A 20157-nucleotide genomic window follows, 5' to 3' on the forward strand; every position below is an offset into this window, starting at 1 on the left:
TTGGAAAATTCAAAATGAGGTATTTATTCCATGCTGTTCAGTGGAATGAAATGTATTCCTTATCATTTCAATGACAGGATATAACATCTATAACCAACAGGACTAAACCATCAGCTGTATCAAAATTTAAGTTGAAATATGTTTGTACTTATTCATAGTTCTCTTGTTTTAAAAATAAATCAGCATCTCTTTTAAGAAATGAAGGTGAAATCTTTTAAGAAATGAAGATGAAATACATTACGATAAAATTATTTTATTTTAATGTAAATATAACTTTATCAGATTTTAATAAAGTAACAACAATTTAGAGATATAGATGTACATATACATACATAGGTAGAATATATACTTTTTAAAACAGTAAGGCATACTTTATGATATATAGTCTTTTTACCTGAAGTAAAGTATATATACTTCTCAGATATGAAATGAAAGTAGTGACTAGAAAGACACTATGACCTGGGACAAGAGTTAACATCTTTATAAGTAGTTTTACTTTTATAGGTGACTTTAGTAACAGCATTATACAAATGAGCCATTTAGCTGGCATGTTTTGGCAGTGTGAATCAGTAAGACAATGGTTGAATTTCACAAGTTTTGAAACTTTACAACCACTGCTTAGCAAGTCTTTGTAGTAAATGTGATGTGTGGTAGCAGGTACAAGTGAACCACAGTTGCTAATGGCTAAGCACAAAAACTTTACTGCCCTTTGGACACTGGGGAGAGCAAGTTTGAGCTCTGATCCCCTGCTGATCTTCTAAAAGTTTAACATATTCTAAACACCTTTATGTGGAAATAAAAAATAACAGAACAAGAGCAGACTGGGGAGATGGCATTTCCACCAGTAAAATGTTTCCAAATCAACGCAGTTATCCAGTTTCTGACATTGGCCTTTGAGCAGCCATCATCTATCTTAGGCAAAATGTGACAAATGTGGCTTTGCTTCATTTTGTTGCAAAGGAAAATTTTTGTTCAGAGCTTTAGAAAAGTCAGTTCAGTCCACATAATTCACTTTCTTCTTAAGTTTCTGAAAAGTAGCTGATGCTTAATTGGTAGAGAAGTGCTGTAGAGGAATGCTTCTCTTTCTCCTTTTTCCACAAGATTACGTCACAGACAGTTTTCACGTGTGTTACTCAACCTCAATACATGGGGCAGGCTTCTTGGTGGAGGAGTTTCCATTATCTGAGGGGCGGTAGGAAAGCATGCTCATTTTTGTGGATAGACTTGAGTGGGACTTGGCCTTTGGGGGCATGTATTTCAGAAGCTGGAGAAAATACTTTTTAAATTTTTCCCCAAGAAAGCCATAGAAGAGAGGATTAAGGCAATTGTTAAAATAAGCTATGCAAATAGTGATGGGCATGGCGGTGTCGACAATATCTATGATTTTACAGTCATGTATGATGCCCAGCTGAATCAGAACATCCAAGAAAGTGAATATTTGGTGGGGAACCCACGAGAAGAAAAAGGAAAGCACAATTGCCATAATTATCTTGAAAATATCATCATTTCTTGGCTTGTTCTTCTGAATTTCATACGCCTTCTTTAGGGCCTTCCAAATAAGAGTATAACTTGTAAGAATGATCAGAAAAGGAAATAAGAAACCCAGTATATTCTTGGTTAGGCCCAGCCCTATGGGGAGGGTTGAATTTTTGAATTCGTAATGGAAAGCACACACTGTGATATTGGTGTTTTCAATGAAAAATGCATTTCGGTGGATTATAGTTGGCAAACTGGTCAAGGCAGCCAGCAGCCAAATAGTGATGCAGGTGACTTTGGCCACAAGCATTGTGCGCCGAAGGCGGGACTTCATTGGATGAACAATAGCCAGGTAGCGATCAATGCTTAGACATGTGAGTAGAAACACACTGGCATAGAGGTTGAAACTGATACTGGCTGAAGCGATCTTACATAGGTAATTGCCAAAGGGCCAATGGTATTCCATAGCAGTGTAGACGGCCCACAGTGGCAAAGTCAGTAAAAAGCATAAGTCAGCCAGTGCTAAATTCAAAAGAAAAACACTGGCCACAGTCTTCACTTTCATGTAAAAGTAAATGACAATCACCACCAAGCTGTTTCCAAATATTCCCACCACAAAGATGATGCTGTATAAAGTAGGGATCATGACAAATATGTAATTGTGCCGTCCAGCTTTGGGACAGTCATCTTGGATTCTTTTAATACCATCTTCAGTGGAAGAATTGAGGATCATTTTGATCTCCTGGGTTAATTAATCTCAGATACTAATGCCAAATGCACCTGGAAAAAAATAAAAATGGAAAGGTAAAAATGAATTAACTTTCAGTAATAAATGAGTATGTTTAGTTCTCAATCATAAGTACAGTAACTCAACTTTGATTTTAGGAGAAAAAAACTAGATCATATTTGTGGAGAGCGGCTACAGTGTTTGGACAGGTTCAAGCCTCAGACTAATGAGAGGGCACAGTTCTCTCATTGCCATGTGCAAGTCCCAGCTTGGAGGGCAGAGCCCTCCCAGCACAATTATAGCCAAAACCTATAGTTGTAATCTTGAACCTATGGTCCGAACATGTGGGCCCACGTGCCTGAGTGATGTGGGCTTGATAGAGTTCAGGTGCATGTAACTGAGTAGATTTGAAACCCATGAGAACGTTGTAACCATGCCCTTACTTTGCCTCGTGGAATCTGGCTATAAAATAAAGAGATGGTTTACAGGCCATGGCGCTGTCACTAGCTCTCCATCAGAGAGGACAGCATCCCACCCAGACCCAGCTTTCATTCTCTTGTCTGTCTTTTTTAAATCCTTCACCGCCCCCTCTCAGGCTCATCAAACCTGGCTGAACTGGCTCGGCACACATATTTCCTAGAGAAAAACTGTGAACTAATAAAGTCTACATTGCACATTCAAGTTAATTTTGAGAGCATATTACTTTTCTGGAAAGTGATAATATCCTCCAGACAAATAGAAGTAGGGTTCTATGTGAATAAAATGATCTAGATCCTTTGTGTGTATTTTTTTTCTAGAAGTAAATCCTAGCTTTCGAATTGATTTAAAAACAATCTGAATCTCAGAAAACACTTCTGAATTAAATTAGTCATTCAGAAAGACTTGAGTTTTTCTTGAGGTAAACAAGGTCAATTAATTTAATTTGTCTTTAATCTCAGAAGTGTGACACATCTATACTTATTTTTTAAACAAATTCTTTCATCTCACAATCTTTACTTAGGTATAAAAATGATCAGCACCCCTCCACCCCTCAAATGGTCAGAAGAGCTGTCTCTAGGTTTATGAGGAATTGGTGATTGTGGAAATTGATGTAAGAGGGGAGAAGAGGGAGGGAATAGTATTCTTTCCATTATTTTTCAGGCCACTACAGGCAGTAACCACATTCTTTAACTTCTAACTCAGTCTTGCACAGGCTCTGAATCTCCTAACTTTTGTATCTGCCAGCCATTTCTGGAATTAACTTTAACATTAACCATCTGTATAACAAGGATGACAAATGAATAGATGAAATCAGGATTATCAGCATGCCTTTTGTGGGGGCTTGAGATAGTAGCAGTTCTTTAGGATTCTGGGAGAAATAAGATGCTCAGAAAAGGACTCTATAAAGACTTCTGCAAATATTTGCTCCAATATTTTATGTAATCAACAATTAAGCTATTCAGTCATGTGATTTAGAAAATCAACCTATTCAGCCCTACATAAGAATCCATCAGAAGACCCTTGGGAGGAAGGCTGACAATGCTGTGAGGGTAACATCACAGGAGGTGGCACAGGCATGCTTTGTGGAGAAGGTCAGCGTTGGGCACAGGTAAGGTTGGCCAGGCAGAGCAGTGGTATTGGATCAAGATCCTATTGCTACACCAGGATCAGGTCCCTGGGTGAGCATGGCTACACATTTCTCTTATAGCAAAGTGTGCTGGGCAAGATGAGGGACAGGAATAAGACATTACTAGTCTGCCCAGGATAGCTCTGTGTACCATCCAGGAGAGCTGAACACTAAGGCAGTATCCATCTGGGTGTAAAGTGTTGTTGTAGAAAAGATGAGAGAAGATTTTAAGAGATAACCCTGGGAAGAAAGGGGTTCTTAAGTGGCTACTTTGTCTCTCCCATAGAGGCAGTTATTCTCCCCATCCCAGTTTCTGGTTCCATGACCTCATTAACTTCTCCTTTTCATTTAGCCGTATGTAATCTAAATCCCCCTTCCCCCTTTTCATTCATAAGGGCTTAGCATTCACAAATAGGCAAATGGTCACCTCCTCTGGGGAGCCTTCCTAACTTTTCTGGGCAATTGGCTGTTCCATTTTGAGTGGCTTTGGTATTTTGGATGCAGGTTTTGACACTATATGATAATGGTCTGTTAATAATGTCTTCTCCACTGGTTTGTCAAGGGTAGGGCCTACCAGCCCAGGAGGCATGTGCTAAATGTCTGATGAAGAAGAGAGTGAGTGCACAAGTGAGTGAATGAATAGCATATAACCTAAAAGCTAATACTATAGAGTACTGAGACTAATTTCTATGGGGCTAATGAAGTCAATTTACATTCTGCTTCCCAAAGAATCTCATAGAAAATATTCAAAGATGAACTGGGCTTCACCTTGGATGAGAAACCTAAACCAAAACCAAACCAAAACACACACACAACAACAATAACAAAAAGCCCTTAGAACTTTTAGAAATCTGTAGTTTACAAACAAAAGATGAAAAGAAAAAATAATTTCAAAGAAACTAGGGCCAGGCTCTCAGGGAGGTAGGACCCATTTCCTCCTCACCCAGGAAGATTTCCTTACACTTTCCTGATTTTCAGTTCATTTTATTATAATTATTAAAATTATGCCAAATTAGAAATATAAATTAATTTTATTAAACAAATATTCTCTATTAAAAATTAAATGCTATATTAAAGGTTCATGTGCTGGCAATCATTTATACCTTAAGTGGATTAATTTTCTTATTTGCTCTCCTAACATCTAGTTGAGATTAGTTGGATTTTGCCTAGGAAAACATTGGAAATGTCAAGGCTAAAGAATCTCAAAGATTAAAAGCAGCTTGGGTGAACTTCGTAACTGAAAATCAGGGCAGAGGTAAATATTTGTTTCGGCTTGGGCACAAAAGATAGGAAGAATTAAACCTGATGCTTTAGGATTCCCTGGGTGCCCTGAGCTTGAGTGCTCTTCTTTCTTCTTTCCTCTCTTGGCCCTGCTTTGAGGGCACACAACTCAGGCTGAGTTCATTAATCCTGTGTCTAGAGTGAGTGGAATTTTATTGACTAGGCTGGAACTGTAACCATCACTTATAAAAGAATTTCTCTGGGAAAAAGTTTGTGTTTGAGAGAACCAATTTATAAACATAGTTTTGGACAATAATTCCTTCCCAGTCTGAGGTCAGCCATTCCTTCAGTTCTCATCAATCAGATTGACTAATATTTAATATGTGAAAGTTGTTCTGAACAGCTAGGCGAGCATCCCTGGAAATTTTAGTGAGGACTTATAATTTGAATGAGCTTATCACTTGAGAAACTCTGGACATAGCGTTGCATATATTAATCAGAAGAAAAGTTTACATAAATGTTTATATAAGTAACTACCAAGACTTCCTACCTAGTAAGGAAACAAGTTGCCTTATACTTGGGGGTGGAGAAAAGAGGAGATGAATTTTGAGTGATGGAAACAGCAGAGGGAAATGGCAGGAAGAAAGGCAGGGAAGCAGAAAATGCAAATAGTGCCTTCAGTGGGCAGTTATTCATTCATCATCTTATATTCACTGAACACCTATTATGTGCTGGGTGAATAAAGTCACACTTCTCCATCATTTGAGTCTAGCTGGATGCATAGGAGCCTTAAACACAGAATTATCTCCAATGTGTTGAATATTTAACCATATAAGAGGCTTATGGAACGTTCTGTGTTTACTATTGACCCAACCTGGTGGTGGGGGGCGGGGTGGTTGGGAAGTGGTCAGGGATGCTCCCCACAGAAGATGGCACTTGGACTTCAGAGGATGTATGGCAAACAGAGTGGTTAGAACTTAAAGGCAACCAGCTGGCCAGCCAAGGTGGAGTAGAGAGCGTGCCATCACTTGAACTTTTCCCTTCTTACAAATGCCTGCAGCATCGTCTATGGCAAACAGCTCTTGCAATTTAAAGATATTGCACAATCCTCTGGGCAAGGGTTTGGGGTGTGATGTGCACTGGATGGGAAAGTGACATAGGCCCTAAGAAACAAGAAAAACAATTCTCTGGTCTGCACTGTTTGTTTTTTTTTGTTGTTGTTGCTGTGGTTGTATTTTTAGCATAAGCATTTGTAGTGATTGCCCATTTCTTCTTTTAACTTTTGGCCCCCTTCACCCATTTCTCCCACTGATTGGCTTCCCTAGCTGAGGGCACTCAGGAAAGAGGCTAAAATGGAAGTTGTGATTGGCAGCCATCTTAGGTTGACGCTAAATGTTGGGAAAAAGTGGCTTCTTTTCTCTTTGAAGCTGAAAGGATGCTGTGTTGGTGAGCTAACGGAGAGAGCGATGTGTTCTACTAGAAAACAAATTTTTGAGTCCTAGAAAACAGCTACACTTTGTTCATCCTGTTTCTTCTCCCAGTCTGGGATAGGCAGGTAGGGTGCTGATAAAACACAGGAGGGCCCACCTCTCCCTCTTTTGGGTCTCACCACTTTCTCTTGTAGGAAAGAAGATGGATTTGGAGGCAAAGTACTTGTAATGGAATCTTCCTTTGTCACTTACAAATGTCACCCTATATCTCTGAACATGAGCCTCATTTTCCTCATCTGTAAGAAATAGGAACAGTGATTCCATTGCACATGTTGGTTGCAGGGATTAAATGAGGTAATGTGAAAGCACTGGGCATATCTTTTAAATAGTGTTTAATAATTGTGTTTTATTGGAATTGTTGCTGTTATTTTTTTAATGCAAGACAAATGCTGACTCAGCTATGGGTCAGGAAAGCATGAGTGATTTTTAAAAAGGGGGTTTGTTATTTATAAACTCTTTTTCTTGCCATTAAAAGGCTAAAAATACCAAGCTGTTGTTCTTTCAAAGTATGAGTAAAAAATAATCATAAGCAGCTGAATAAATTTTCCATGAGTCAGGTGGGAACTTTCAGCCTGCTGCAAACACAAGGTTGGCTCATGGTGGCCACACCACCCACTGCTTGCTTTTGGAGGAGTTACCTGGAATTCCTTGACAGCTTCTCTGGCTCTTAAAAACAAGCGTAAGGAAGGAGATTTAAAAAAATTCTAGGAGATTTAAAAAAATTTTAAGAATATTTCCTCAAGACTTTTGACTAGAATATTAATATCTTCTTCAGCTTCTGGCAAGCCAAAACCAATCTAATTAAATTGTTCATTACAAGCTCCTTTATGTTTTTTTTTTTTTTTAATGAGTTTGCAATCTAAAGAAAAAAAAAACAACCCCATAGTTTTCTATGATAATAAGGAGAAAACTAAAAGACCAAGTAATTATATTTTGGAATAATCTTCTATCAAAGTATCTGTCTTAAATTCAAAAAGGAGAGTGTTTGAAGTCGTTTGCTTATAGTGCTGGAAAGCTCAATAAGCCATCCCATCCAATTCATTCTCTTTATTGCTCTTGTTTTATAATTCAGACTTTAGAAAGCAACTGCTTCTGCTCCTGTGTTCCCAGCCTCCCTCCTCCCACCCTCCAAGTAATGAATGAGGCATTCTACAGGCAACAATTGCTAGCCACTATTTATTTGTGAATTCATTGAATCATAAAAGTTAACACTAAAATTTTTAGGGTTTCTACTCCCCCAACACCCGAATATACTTGGTCTTATTTTTAAACCTTCTGTTCTTACTTTATGAGGTCTATTTCTACCCTGATCTCCTTAAACATTTTGAAAAAGTGTATGTTAGGAGGCCCTATACAATTGATTTATTATTTGTGGTTTCTTCAGGGACAAATTCTATTTGTTTTATCTGTGGAGGCCTTTCTTTTGCAACAAATTAAAAAGGTGGCACCTATGGACTCTCTCAGTCAACAGCAGCTGCTTGATTCACCTTTGTAGCCACTCTAATTTGCTTCTTTGAAACAATTGCGCATCTAATTTCAATTTCAGTTTTAAGGGGTACAAGGAAAGCTATTGGGCAGAAAAGGAAGCACTCACTAATTTATAACTTTAGAAAATTATAATGATATTATAACAGTTATATGCATTTTGAGTTTTATGTTAGAGATTATAGAGCACATGGCAATTTATTTCAGATTAAGGTTTTTAATATTACACAAATCACATACTAAATTTTAAATGAAACAAGAAGAATTAAGTATTCAATATATTTTATGTGTTTCCTCAAATTGCCCAATGTCCTGATTGCAGTAGGTCTTGAATGATAGTCCACTAGTTAGTCCTGCACAGTATGTAAGGAGACCAGTTCTGATTTTGGCTTTCCCACTCCCTAGCTAGGTGATCTTGGTCAGTCCCTTAGCTTCTGTAGACCTGTGTGTCCGCAAGGAGCTCGTACACGCTTAAAGAAATCTCTTATCACTGAGATTTCATAATCTTTCTTTTGAATAGGCATACATCTTTTGAAGACAAAGGCAATAATTGCTTACAAGTAGAAATGACCTGATAAATCATTAAATTAGATACTTATCTATTATCTATATAAATATTAATGCCACAATGATTTGATATATTCCATAACTAAATATAAGAAATATTTTTATTAAAAGTGAAAGGAAAAGAATTTTACTTTTTAATGAACTCCACATAAGCTAGTTATAATATAGTGATGGTGTTGTCCCCCACCCTCATTTAAAAATTTAACTGTTTACTCAAATGAATGTTTTCCTGGCACAGCATTTGGATAGTTACTTGTGACCCTTGGTTAATGAGATCAAGGTTATAGATTTGGACTCTATCTAGACGAGCTGGCTTCACTCTATTTATGGGCAAAGACTGTGAGTCTCTTAGGCATTCCCTGTGTTATTCATTGGCAATACTAGGTGACAGAGTAAAGGCAGATTGGTTCATGAGTGTACATCAAAATGAAAAGCATACACTGCAATTAGACAATAAGAAGACATCATTGTATGAAAAAGGTGGCACAATATGTAATTGTTAAAATAATGCCTACAAAATGGACCTATTCTCAGATTCTTTGGAGGGAAAATACAACTTTTTAAAGTTCACTAATCAGTTAAGGTGGTTCAGTTGCCCAGATAAAAACATAGACTTGAAGGTAGAGAATTATAAAAGAACCTTATAGTAATCTTATTTAGAATATTATTTTGAAGTATTATATTAAGTTAATGTTCTGAAGAACTAAATGGACTTTTGTCCTAAGAAAATGAATTCTGTAAAGGGTAATTTTATTTGATTTATTCATAGTTAAATTTTTTTTCAAACAGTTTTGTACATATTACATTTTTTGCTTTTTTATTTTTTATACTAAAGTGCTGTAAACACTGAGAGACAGTAGAACAGCCATATAGAGAACACACTGGACTAGTATCCTGTTGAAATGTCTGCCCATTCTAACCAGTGCACATCATGTGCAGGTAACTTGATGTCTTATTTTGTTATCCTTTAAATATTAAGAAAGATGTTTAGAATGAGAATAACAACACTCGTTCTCACCTCTATTTCATAGAATGTTAAAGGTAAAAAATTGAGTATTTGCAAAACATAAAAGTACTGAAAATATAACCTTTCTACAATGCAAGAGTAAGTAAAATGAATTTAATGAAAGAAAATTCAGAACTTCAAAAGACTAATAAAATTATTTCACTCAAAAATTCAGATAAAAGAATTGGGTTGATACAACTGACATATTAGTATTACATTAGTTTCAGGTGCACAACATAATAATTTGATATTCATATATATTGTGAAATGACCACCACAATAAGTCTAGTTAACATATATCACCATACATAGATTTTTTTCTTATGTTGAAAACTTTTAAGATCTACTTTCTTAGCAATACTCAAATATATGATACAGTATTATTAACAACTAGAGGCCTGGTGCACAAAATTCGTGCACTGGGGGTGGGGGGGGGGGGCTGTCCCTCAGTCCAGCCTGCACCCTCTTCAATCTGGGACCCCTCAGGGGATGTCCGACTGTCAGACATCCCTCTCACAATCCGGGACTGCTGGCTCCCAACCACTTGCCTGCCTGTCTGCCTGCCTGCCTGATTGCCCCTAACTGCTTCTGCCTGCCAGCCTGATCACCCCCTAACCACTCCCCTGCTGGCCTGATTTATGCCTAACTGCTCCCCTACCAGCCCGATTGTCCCCAACTGCCCTCCACTGTAGGCCTCGTCCCCCAAACTGCCCTCCCCTGAAGGCCTAGTCACCCCCAACTGCCCTCCCCCTATAGGCTTGGTTGCCCCTAACTTTCCTCCTCTGCAGACCTCATCACCCCCAACTGCCCTCCCCTGCAGGCCTGGTCCCCCCAAATGCCCTCCCCTGCAGGACTGGTTGCCCCTAACTGCCCTCCCCTGCAGGCCCAGTCACCCCCAACTGCCTTCCCCTATAGGCTTGGTTGCCTCTAACTTTCCTCCTCTGCAGACCTCATCACCCCCAACTGCCCTCCCCTGTAGGCCTGGTTGCCCCTAACTGCCCTCACCTGCAGGCCTGGTCCCCCCAACTGCCCTCCCCTGCAGGCCTGGTCACCCCCAACTGCCCTCCCCTATAGGCTTGGTTGCCCCTAACTTTCCTCCCCTGCAGACCTCATCACCCCCAACTGCCCTCCCCTGCAGGCCTGGTTGCCCCTAACTGCCCTCCCCTGCAGGCCTGGTCCCCCCAACTGCCCTCCCCTGCATGCCTGGTCCCCCTCAACTTCCCTCCCCTGCTGGCCTGGTCACCTTAACTGCCCTCCCCTGTAGGCCTGGTCGCCCCTAACTGCCCTCCCCATCTTTGACCACATGGGGGTGGCCATCTTGTGTGAGGGTGTGAGGATCAATTTGCATATTACCTCTTTATGACATAGGATTATTATATAGGATAGTCACCATGCTGTACATCAGCCAGCACTTATTTATTTTATAACTGGAAGTTTGTATCTTTTGATTCTCCTTTGTACCTTTTTATTCCTTTTGTATCTTTTGATTCATCCATTTTGCCTGTTACCCCTGCCCCCTGTCTCCCCTCTAGTGACCACCAATCTGTTCTCTGTATTTATGAACAGTAGGCATATTTTCATGTTTATAATCTACTGCTTTTATTTCAGAATAATAATGAGGCACTTGATTGTCAAAAGAAAGGTAAAACTGTAGATATTATATAGCTTCTACATTTAATATTTATGACAGCAACTGTTTGTGTACAAAGTGGGGCCCTCAGGCTAAATCTGGCCAACAGATATATTTAAAACAAAAATTTATATATTTTTATTGGTTTCAGAGAGAAAGAGAGAGGGAGAGAGAGATAGAAACAGCCATGATGAGAGAGAATCACTGATCGGCACACCCAGATGTGTGCCCTGACCAGGAAACTAACTGTGACCTCCTGGTTCATAGGTTGACACTCAATCACTGAGTCACACTGGCTGGGCCAGATACATTTTTTTGGCCCAAAATGCATTTAGAGTTTTGGAATTTTAATCCTATCTAGATCACTACTCTCCACCACTCTGTTTCCTGGTGCTTTAGGTAAGTGCTTTTTAGAAAAAATCTAATGTGAGGCACATGTAATTTAAATTTCCCTTGTAGCTACATTAATAGTTAAAAAGAAACAGGTGAAATTAATTTGAATAACATATTTTATTTAACCCTGTATTTCAACATGTAGTCAATATAAAAATGATTGATATTTTCCATTCTTTTTTTTAATACCAAATCTTCCAAATGCAGAGTATAACCTGTGTTTCCAGCATATCTCCGTTGAAACTAGCCTCACTTCAAGTGCCCAACCACCACTTGGGGACATCTCATTGTACATGCAGCATTAGGTGCTTAAGTCACATACCCAGCCCTTCTAGCAACAGGAGCATTACCATCACCTGGGAATTCCTTAGGAACACAAGTCTCAGGCCCCACCCCAGACCCACTAAATCAGAGACCCTGTGGGTGGAGTCCAGCAATCCGGGTTTAAATGAGCCCTCCAGATGATTCTGATGCATGATAATGTTTTTAAATCACTGCCCTATTGGCATCTTAATTTGCAGCTCTGGCTTACATGTTGATAATCATGAGTGATGGGCAAAAGGAAACCCAACAAAACAACAAAAGTGCCCTTAGCCGAAATGTCTTCATTTGACACTTTTGAGACTTCAAAACCTGAAGTATGACAAACTTCTAAGCTTGAGAAGCTTATTTAACTTCTTCTTTAACTGTGAAGTTTATTAAACTGTGTATTTCTTTTAAACAGCCAGGACTGGTGTGATTAAGGGGAATCTAATAGGATGTTATCTAGTAAAATACCCCTGGTGCCTACTCATAGAGGTCTGGAATTTCTTTAACTAGAGTGAGGTGGGCAATACCCACCTCCATACATCCATTAGAACTGAGATACACCTGGGAAGCTGGGAGAACACACTGACTCAGGTGAGAGCCAGAGTTAAAGTAATAGAAGAGCATGGGAACTGAAAGATCTGGACCAGGTACAAACACACCTCAGAAATATTGCGGGTTTTATTCCATACCATTGTAATAAAGCAAGAATCACACCAAAGCAAGTCATCCTTTTGCTGGTGGAGGGTCATGCCTTCAGTTTGTAAAAAAAAAAAAAAAAAGGCAACATCTGTGAAGTGCAATAAAACAAGGTGTGCCTGTACATGATTCACCTCTTATAAGCTATGAGGTCTTCAGCTTTTTGCTTAACCTGTGACTCATTTTCTTCATCTGGAAATGATGATAATTATAATGAATTTCATGAAAATTATGAAGTAAAAAATATACATCCAATCTGGCTCACAACATTGTTGGGAACATCTAATGAGGTCATGTATGTGAAGATGCTCGGAGATCCCATAGCTTTGAGACTTTTGTTAATGTTATTAAATTTATACTTTGGTGTAAATGACCAAATTTCCAGCTACATGCAAACTTGGGAAAGAGGGACTGGGAAACTGCAAGTGGTGCTGGAAGTGGAACAGCTAAAAAGCACCAGAAAGAGGTGGAATGGTTCAGAGAAGGGGGCTGACAGGCACTGCTCATAAGCAACTTGGACCGGACCATTTTGCCAGCTCTAATCATTCTCTTGAATGCCTACATAATTCTAAAAAATTAAATTACAATGATATTACACTACTGATTGTAACAAAAAGTCTAGACCATTCTATCTCCTATTATTTAGTGCTCCGTTTTCTAATTAAACAGCCTGTGATAAGAGGCATGGATGCCAGGTAGAGTAAAAGGTAAACAACACTGCCAACTGAAAAAATACGATGAAATACTGGTGACTGCTGTTTCCTGTGAAAATTTCATTAGCAATAAATGAGTTACCAGATGTCACACATCAAATTTGAAATTAAAATATATTCCTAGTATTTGTGTACAGTTTGAGCAGGAGGGAAAAATGTACCCTTTCCAAGAGAGGTATATGAGATAATGCACCACTTCTGTCATTGACTGTTGTTTCTGCTCTAAATGTAAAATAAAATGTACCCCTTGGTTTGGAAAGTGGAAATAGAGCCTTTATGCAAGGGATATTTAATGAAATGGCACATTACTCATGCAGCAGCAACTCTGTAATGGCAAGGAGAATATTTTTGAACATTCTGTGCCACACCAAGACCACCATCTCCTGTTTTTAACTTTGCTTTAGCAATTTCTCCTTTCCACACTTTCACTTTCAGCAAGCGATTTCTACTTGTATTACCCACAAAAAAACACTGTTCTATCAGCAACTGTGGATGTCAACTCTACTCTGTAGAGGGCCCCCTGGGAAGACACATGGACATTCTTTAGATTGCTGTTGATTAAGCCCAAGATATTGACAGAGTCATGTCAGTTGCACCCCCGCCCCAGGAGTGTGGAGGTGTTGTCAGTTCCTGGCTTACCTTTGTCTAGGTTCCGGAAGAGGGCTTTGAGATGTGGAACCAGTCTAGCACCGGAAAAGAGGAAATGAAATAGACCTGGGCCCTCCCAAGCTCCTTTAATCTTAAGTTTTCCGATGAAACCCCCTTGTATATGGGAGGATAAATAAATGTGCTGCGTGGCTCAGGGCAGTCGTCTGTCTCTCCAGCAGAAGAGGTCAGTGACCCACCCGGGACCCAGCTTGCATCTATCTCTGTGTCAACTCTCTTTTTTTCTTTATTTCTCAATCCCCGGACGCCTCTATCAAGAACCAGTTTCATCTCTCTCCGTGCTGGCCACGGAAAAGGGAGATCCCCGCCGCATCAGGCCCCCGCACTCCTCTTCCTGAACTTGCTGTAACAACCCTGGTAGTGCTTCCGTCTCCCCATGAGATATGAAACTCGCCTTATGTTGCTCCAGCTAGCTGAGCAGTGACTGTCCTTGTCTTCAGCTACATGCCTCCAAAACTGAAAGCAACACAGTTAGGAGGGAACCCACAGTAGGAAATAGGACAGCACAAGTTCATGTGAACCAGCAGAAGTTTCAAATGACAAGCTGGTGTGATAGAAATATCTAGCATCCTCTAGTTTTTATGAACAAATATTTTTGCCTGAAGAAGGCTCATGTTCCTTTGCAATTTCAAAATCTCCAGTTACTCAGTTCCAGCTGGAAACCATGGCTGTTTGAAACTTTATTTCTTGCCAATTAATTTTATTCTTAGGTGAAACTTATAAATAAAATTAAGAGGGTGAATGTGAATTGTTACTGTCAAGCTTCCTCTTGGAGAAATATTTTCATTGAATTTCTTTACACACAGAAATCTCCTAAAGCACTTAAAAGTTTATTTCTGGATCATTAACAACTCATGGGGGTTGGGGGGTGGGGAGGGTGTTTCAGGAGCTACTGCCCTTTGTCTCAAAGGAAAAGGCACCTTGAAATGATGGTCGATGTCAATGTGGGAAATACCAATTTAAAATTTTTAGCTACTTAACTTCAGCACAAAGTGACAAGTGTTCAAATACAATTATTTAATGTGTAATTGTTTTATACTCTTCTGTGCTTTTGTGGTATCTAATTCACAAGGAGGACTTAAAATAGTGGCTCTATGTTAACATTGGTAACATTTATGATTGATTGAATGCTCACTATGTGCCAAGTATTGTAATTATTTTTATCTCTATAAGATCTCTGTTATGGACAGACTGTGTCTCCTCACAACTCATAGGTTGAACCCCTAATCCCTAAGGTGCTTTCAGTATGAGGAAAAGCCATAGGAGCACAGGGAGAAGGGGAACATCTCCAAAGTGAGGGAAAGAGGTTGCACAGAAACCATCCCTGCCAGCACCTGACCTTGAACTTCTACCCTACAGAACTGTAAAAAATTAATGTCTGTTGTTTAAGCCACCCAGTTCCAGTCTCTGGTATTTTGTTATGGCAATCCAAGCAAACTAACACGAGGCCTATGAGGGAAAGCCCCATTATTTCCATTCTTCAGATGAGGAAACAGGTTTAGAGAGCAGGTCCTTACGTTTTTCACATTCTAAAGTTTCCAGGCTCCGTTTCTTTCTTTCTTTCTTTCTTTCTTTCTTTCTTTCTTTCTTTCTTTCTTTCTTTCTTTCTTTCTTTCTTTCTTTCTTTCTTCATTTATTTATTATATTTTTATTGATTTCAGAGAGGAAGAGAGAGGGAGAGAGTGATAGAAACATCAATGATGAAAGAGAATCATTGATCAGCAGCCTCCTGAACACCCCCTACTGGGGATTGAGCTTGCAACTCGGGCATGTGCCCTTGACTGGAATTGAACCCAGGACCCTTCAGTCTGCAAACTGATGCTCTATCCACTGAGTAAACCAGCGAGGGCTCAGTTTGTTTTTTGTAAGGCTATTTCTTTATATTGTAGTTCAATGCTTCTCAATTGGAGGTAAATTTACTCTTCAGGGATATTTGGCAATGTTTGGAAACATTTCTGGTTCTCACAATAGGCAGAGGTAGGGAGTGTTACTGGCATCTGGTGGGCAGACAGCAGGGATATTGCAAATCAACCGAGAAAGCATAGGACAGGACCCAGCAACTAGGAATTATCTGGCCTAAGATGGCAGCAGTGCTGCTGTTGAGAAACCTAGGTCTAATGTCTACTTTTTTTTTCAATTTTTGATAATCTGTAGTTCTTATCTTTTATGGAATAATTTAACTGTATATTTTATTAGTGACATTTGTTTCATATATCATATTCATATTTTCCCAGGGAAACTATAGATCCCTCAAATGATAAAATCCTGTTAGGTAACCTCCAAATACCCAAGGTCATGTTGAATACTTAGAAGTGTACCCACTCCAAACCAGGACCCCTCGGGGGATGTCCGACTGCCGGTTCAGGCAGGAAATTGCAAGTTATTTGTTGTGTCAGATTATTATAGAAATTACCCTCTTTGGCCATTTCCCAGAGCTTTGGTATTCTTCACAAGTACACTGGAAAGGAGTATTGAAGCTTACAAGGTCTTCAAGAAATTTGATGGCTTATAGTGGTACCAAGGCTGCTTCTGGAGGGAGAAAGCCATCCAGTCTGAAGTCAAACCCTGCCCTCTGGTGGCATCAATGTCAAGGATACTGCCAATTGGGAATCTGACAGGGCCAGAGGGAGTCAGTCTGTAATTAGGTTCTAAACTGACTGCAATATTTGAATGTAAATTCAACTTTGCATTCATTCATCTTAGGCTCTTTTTCTCTGTGGGACAAAACATTAAATGTAGCCTGTCATCAAGGCTCTTGTTAGAATTAAGCTAAGTAGAGAAAAGTGAGAGACAAAGAGGATAAACATGAGTAGTTACAAATGATCATTTCTGCAAGTTTGGCAACCAGAGTTTCAATTATTTGGTTTGAGTCTGTTCCTTGCCTCCTCTACCCAGCTGCTTTACTGCTCTATAAAGACATTGAATAGTTGTTTTTGTAGCCAAAGAAAAACATTTGTGGAAAAGGGCCTCTAGAGGAGCAATTAATAGATTCTATGGCCAACATTTGAGTTGTTTATTGGTTCCTGTAGTATTTTCCCTACAACTTTCTTATAGAGTGGTTCTAGAAGAAAACACTATTGTGTTTGAAATACTAGCTAAATCTGAGGACATTTTCCTTCCCTCTTTTTCCATTAGGACCTCTCTTCTCTTACTAGGAAAATACCACTGTACGTAATATCACAGAGTGCAGCCTTTTCTGTATACTGATGCCAAGTGGGTAACATTTTAGTGAGGCATTGAAGTTATGATATGCAACTCTACTGGAGACAAACAAGGTCATTTAGAAGGTCTTTTCATTGAGGACATCAGAACTTTCAAACGATACAGGTAGCCTTTCCTGGATAATTGGGATAAAACAGAAATAAAGAAAAAAGTCAGATGGAAGCACTCAGAATTAAGAGTGAAATATATGGTGAATTTTTAAAGTGGGTGAAAGAATGTCAAATTTTTTCCCTTAGATTTTTTTTTTTTTTGAGAGAGAGAGAGAGAGAGAAAGGGAAAGGGGGAGAGAGAGAGAAACATTGATGGGTTGCCTCCCACAAATGTCTCTACTGGGGATCAAACCCCAAACCCCCAATCAGGAATCAAACCAGTGACCTTTCAGTATATAGGATGATGCTCAAACAACTGAGCCACACTGGTTAAGACCTGATGTCAAATCTTAATATATAAAACCAGAAACAATGAATAAGAAAGCAACATAACTTAGTAAGTCAAGAGTAGAAGTCAGTTGATCACAGGATATATTAGGGGGACAAATGACTTAGAAGAAACACTAGTCTAGAACTTGGGGTGGGCTTTTTTCTTTGTCTCTCTAGAAATTGAGGTCTTAGGCAAATCATTAAACCTTCCCTGAACTCTGATCTGACAAATAGGAATGAAACTCTACGCCTTCTACCTTGCCCTTGGAAGAATGTTGCAAGATTATATGTTTAAAGTAATTTTCTTAAAAGATAGTATGTTATATCCATTCAATATAGACTACATATAATAAAAACAAGTTTAATACATGGCTGAAGTGGAAAGCTAATCTATATATCAAGAAGTATATATTCAGCACTTATAATCTTAAAGGAAACATTAATCAACTAGAGGCCCGGTACACAAAATTTGTGCATGGGGGGTGTGTGGTCCCTCAGCCCATCCTGCATCCACTCCAATCCAGGACCCCTCGGGGGATGTCCGACTGCCGGTTTAGGCCAGATCCCTACGGCAGTTGGACATCCCTCTTGCAATCCAGGACTGCTGGCTCCTAAATGCTCACCTGCCTGCCTGCCTGACTGCCCCTAACCACTCTGCCTGCTGGCCTGATGCCCCTAACCACTCCCCTGCCAGCCTGATTGCCCCTAATTGCCTCTGCCTGCCGACCTGATCACCCCTAACCTCCTCTGCCTGCCAGCCTGATCGCCCCTTAACTGATCCCCTGCTGGCCTGATTGCCCCCATCTGCTCCCCTGCAGTCCTGATCACCTCCTAACTGCCTTCCTCTGCCAGCCTGATCGCCCCTAACTGCCCTCCCCTGCCGGCCTGATTGCCCCTAACCACCTCTGCCTAGGCTCCCACCACCATGGCTTTGTCTGGAAGGATGTCTGGAAGATGTCTGGTCTGATTAGCATATTACCCTTTTATTAGTATAGATGTTAGCAAAGTCCATTGGCAGGCAGGCATTACAGAAAATAATCCATAAGCTTTGAAATCACAAAGATCAGTTTAGGTCCTGGATCCACCTCTGAGTAATCTTGTAACTGGCTAATTTATTCATCATCTTTGAGCATTAGTCTCCTCATCTTTAAAATGGACTGAAAACTTACTGTATACTGTTAACATGAGGGTTAAATAAAACAAGGAGGAAAAAGATTGCCATATATTAAACACTCAATAAATCTAATACCTAGTATTATTTTTGTTTATTATTATTGTCATTATATATATTCTTAATATATATTCATATGTCCCCAGAAAAATACTAAGTTAATTACCCCATAATTTTACTTTATATATGTGTTATTGTCACATTATTATGCATGGCCAAGAAAAAAAGTGGAATTATAAAAGCCCTTCAGTATAGTGTTATAATGTGTTATTAATCTCATAAAGCAATGTAAAAAGGATCCATTGCACTTTTAAGAGGTGAGAGTATGAACATCTAAAGCAGGAATCCTCAAACTACGGCCCGCACGCCACATGCGGGGGTTTTTGCCATTTTGTTTTTTTACTTCAAAATAAGATATGTGCAGTGTGCATAGGAATTTGTTCATAGTTTTTTTTTAAACTATAGTCCGGCCCTCCAACAGTCTGAGGGACAGTGAACTGGCCCCCTGTTTAAAAAGTTTGAGGACCGCTGATCTAAAGCATAGATGATTTGAAGATAAAGTTGGGGGAGGAAAATATATCATACTATAGGTCTTTGATACCTCAATAATTAAATGCCAAAAATTCTGAGAAAAATATTCTTTGCCAACAGCTCTCTAGTATTCATATAACTCTCTTCCTTGAATTATCTGAGTTAATATGTGGTAATTGTTGTTCTTTAATATGATTTCATGAGATTCACTTTGTAATAATTATACAATACCGTATTGTTTCTGATAATAACATTTTTGGTATCACTTTATTAATATATAAAATAATAGAAAAACAAATTAGGCTAAATATTGTTGTGCTCAGAATAGAGCAAACAGATTTGTGAAGTTCATTAGACTTTGTGAGAATAAAATAATATGCTAATAATTTTGAATATTATGAGATGAAGAGGTTCCAATTCAGAGAATATATGTTTATAAATCAGTCTATTTCACAAGGCATAGTATACATGTCAATGATTGGATTAAAGTTAGTTTCCAGATAAATTACACAGTTTCTTTGTGTTACACCATCAAATTATAATGTTCTCTTTACATAAAAAGTCATTCTGCAACTATGGACTTTCAAATTATTTGGGGGAACAGCTTTAGCTTAATGTGGATCAAGAAGTCACATATATTTCTGCTATAGAAGGAAATATATGGGTCAAATTTATTGCTTTTCTTCAGAAAATACAGGTATGTATGCCCATTGTCCCTGTACATACACACAGTTGCTATACTGCAAATGCTGTTTTGGTTGCCAGGTTATCCCAGCAAGGTCTATTTTAACCTATAATGTAGTTGAACTATTATTCTCTACTAGAGGCC

The 20157-nt window shown here is 39.0% G+C and overlaps 1 protein-coding gene across 3 annotated transcripts in view; it reads right to left on the reverse strand.

The window, feature by feature from the left end:
* Positions 1-243: 243 nt before the first annotated feature.
* AGTR1 (angiotensin II receptor type 1) overlaps positions 244-20157 on the reverse strand; it is a 51560-nt gene continuing 31646 nt past the window's right edge. For 2 of the 3 annotated variants that reach the window (XM_079764195.1, XM_079764194.1), the window contains one exon: positions 244-2256. In XM_079764195.1, the coding sequence (XP_079620321.1) occupies positions 1130-2209 (1080 nt within the window). In that variant the 5' untranslated portion in view covers positions 2210-2256 and the 3' untranslated portion in view covers positions 244-1129. Of the gene's footprint in view, positions 2257-13958; positions 13984-20157 lie in introns of those variants that run through there. The other variant, XM_079764196.1, reaches the window with a different exon arrangement.

This window comes from Cnephaeus nilssonii (assembly GCF_951640355.1).
Source record: "Cnephaeus nilssonii genome assembly, chromosome: 3".
NCBI classification, from domain to species: Eukaryota; Metazoa; Chordata; class Mammalia; order Chiroptera; family Vespertilionidae; genus Cnephaeus; species Cnephaeus nilssonii.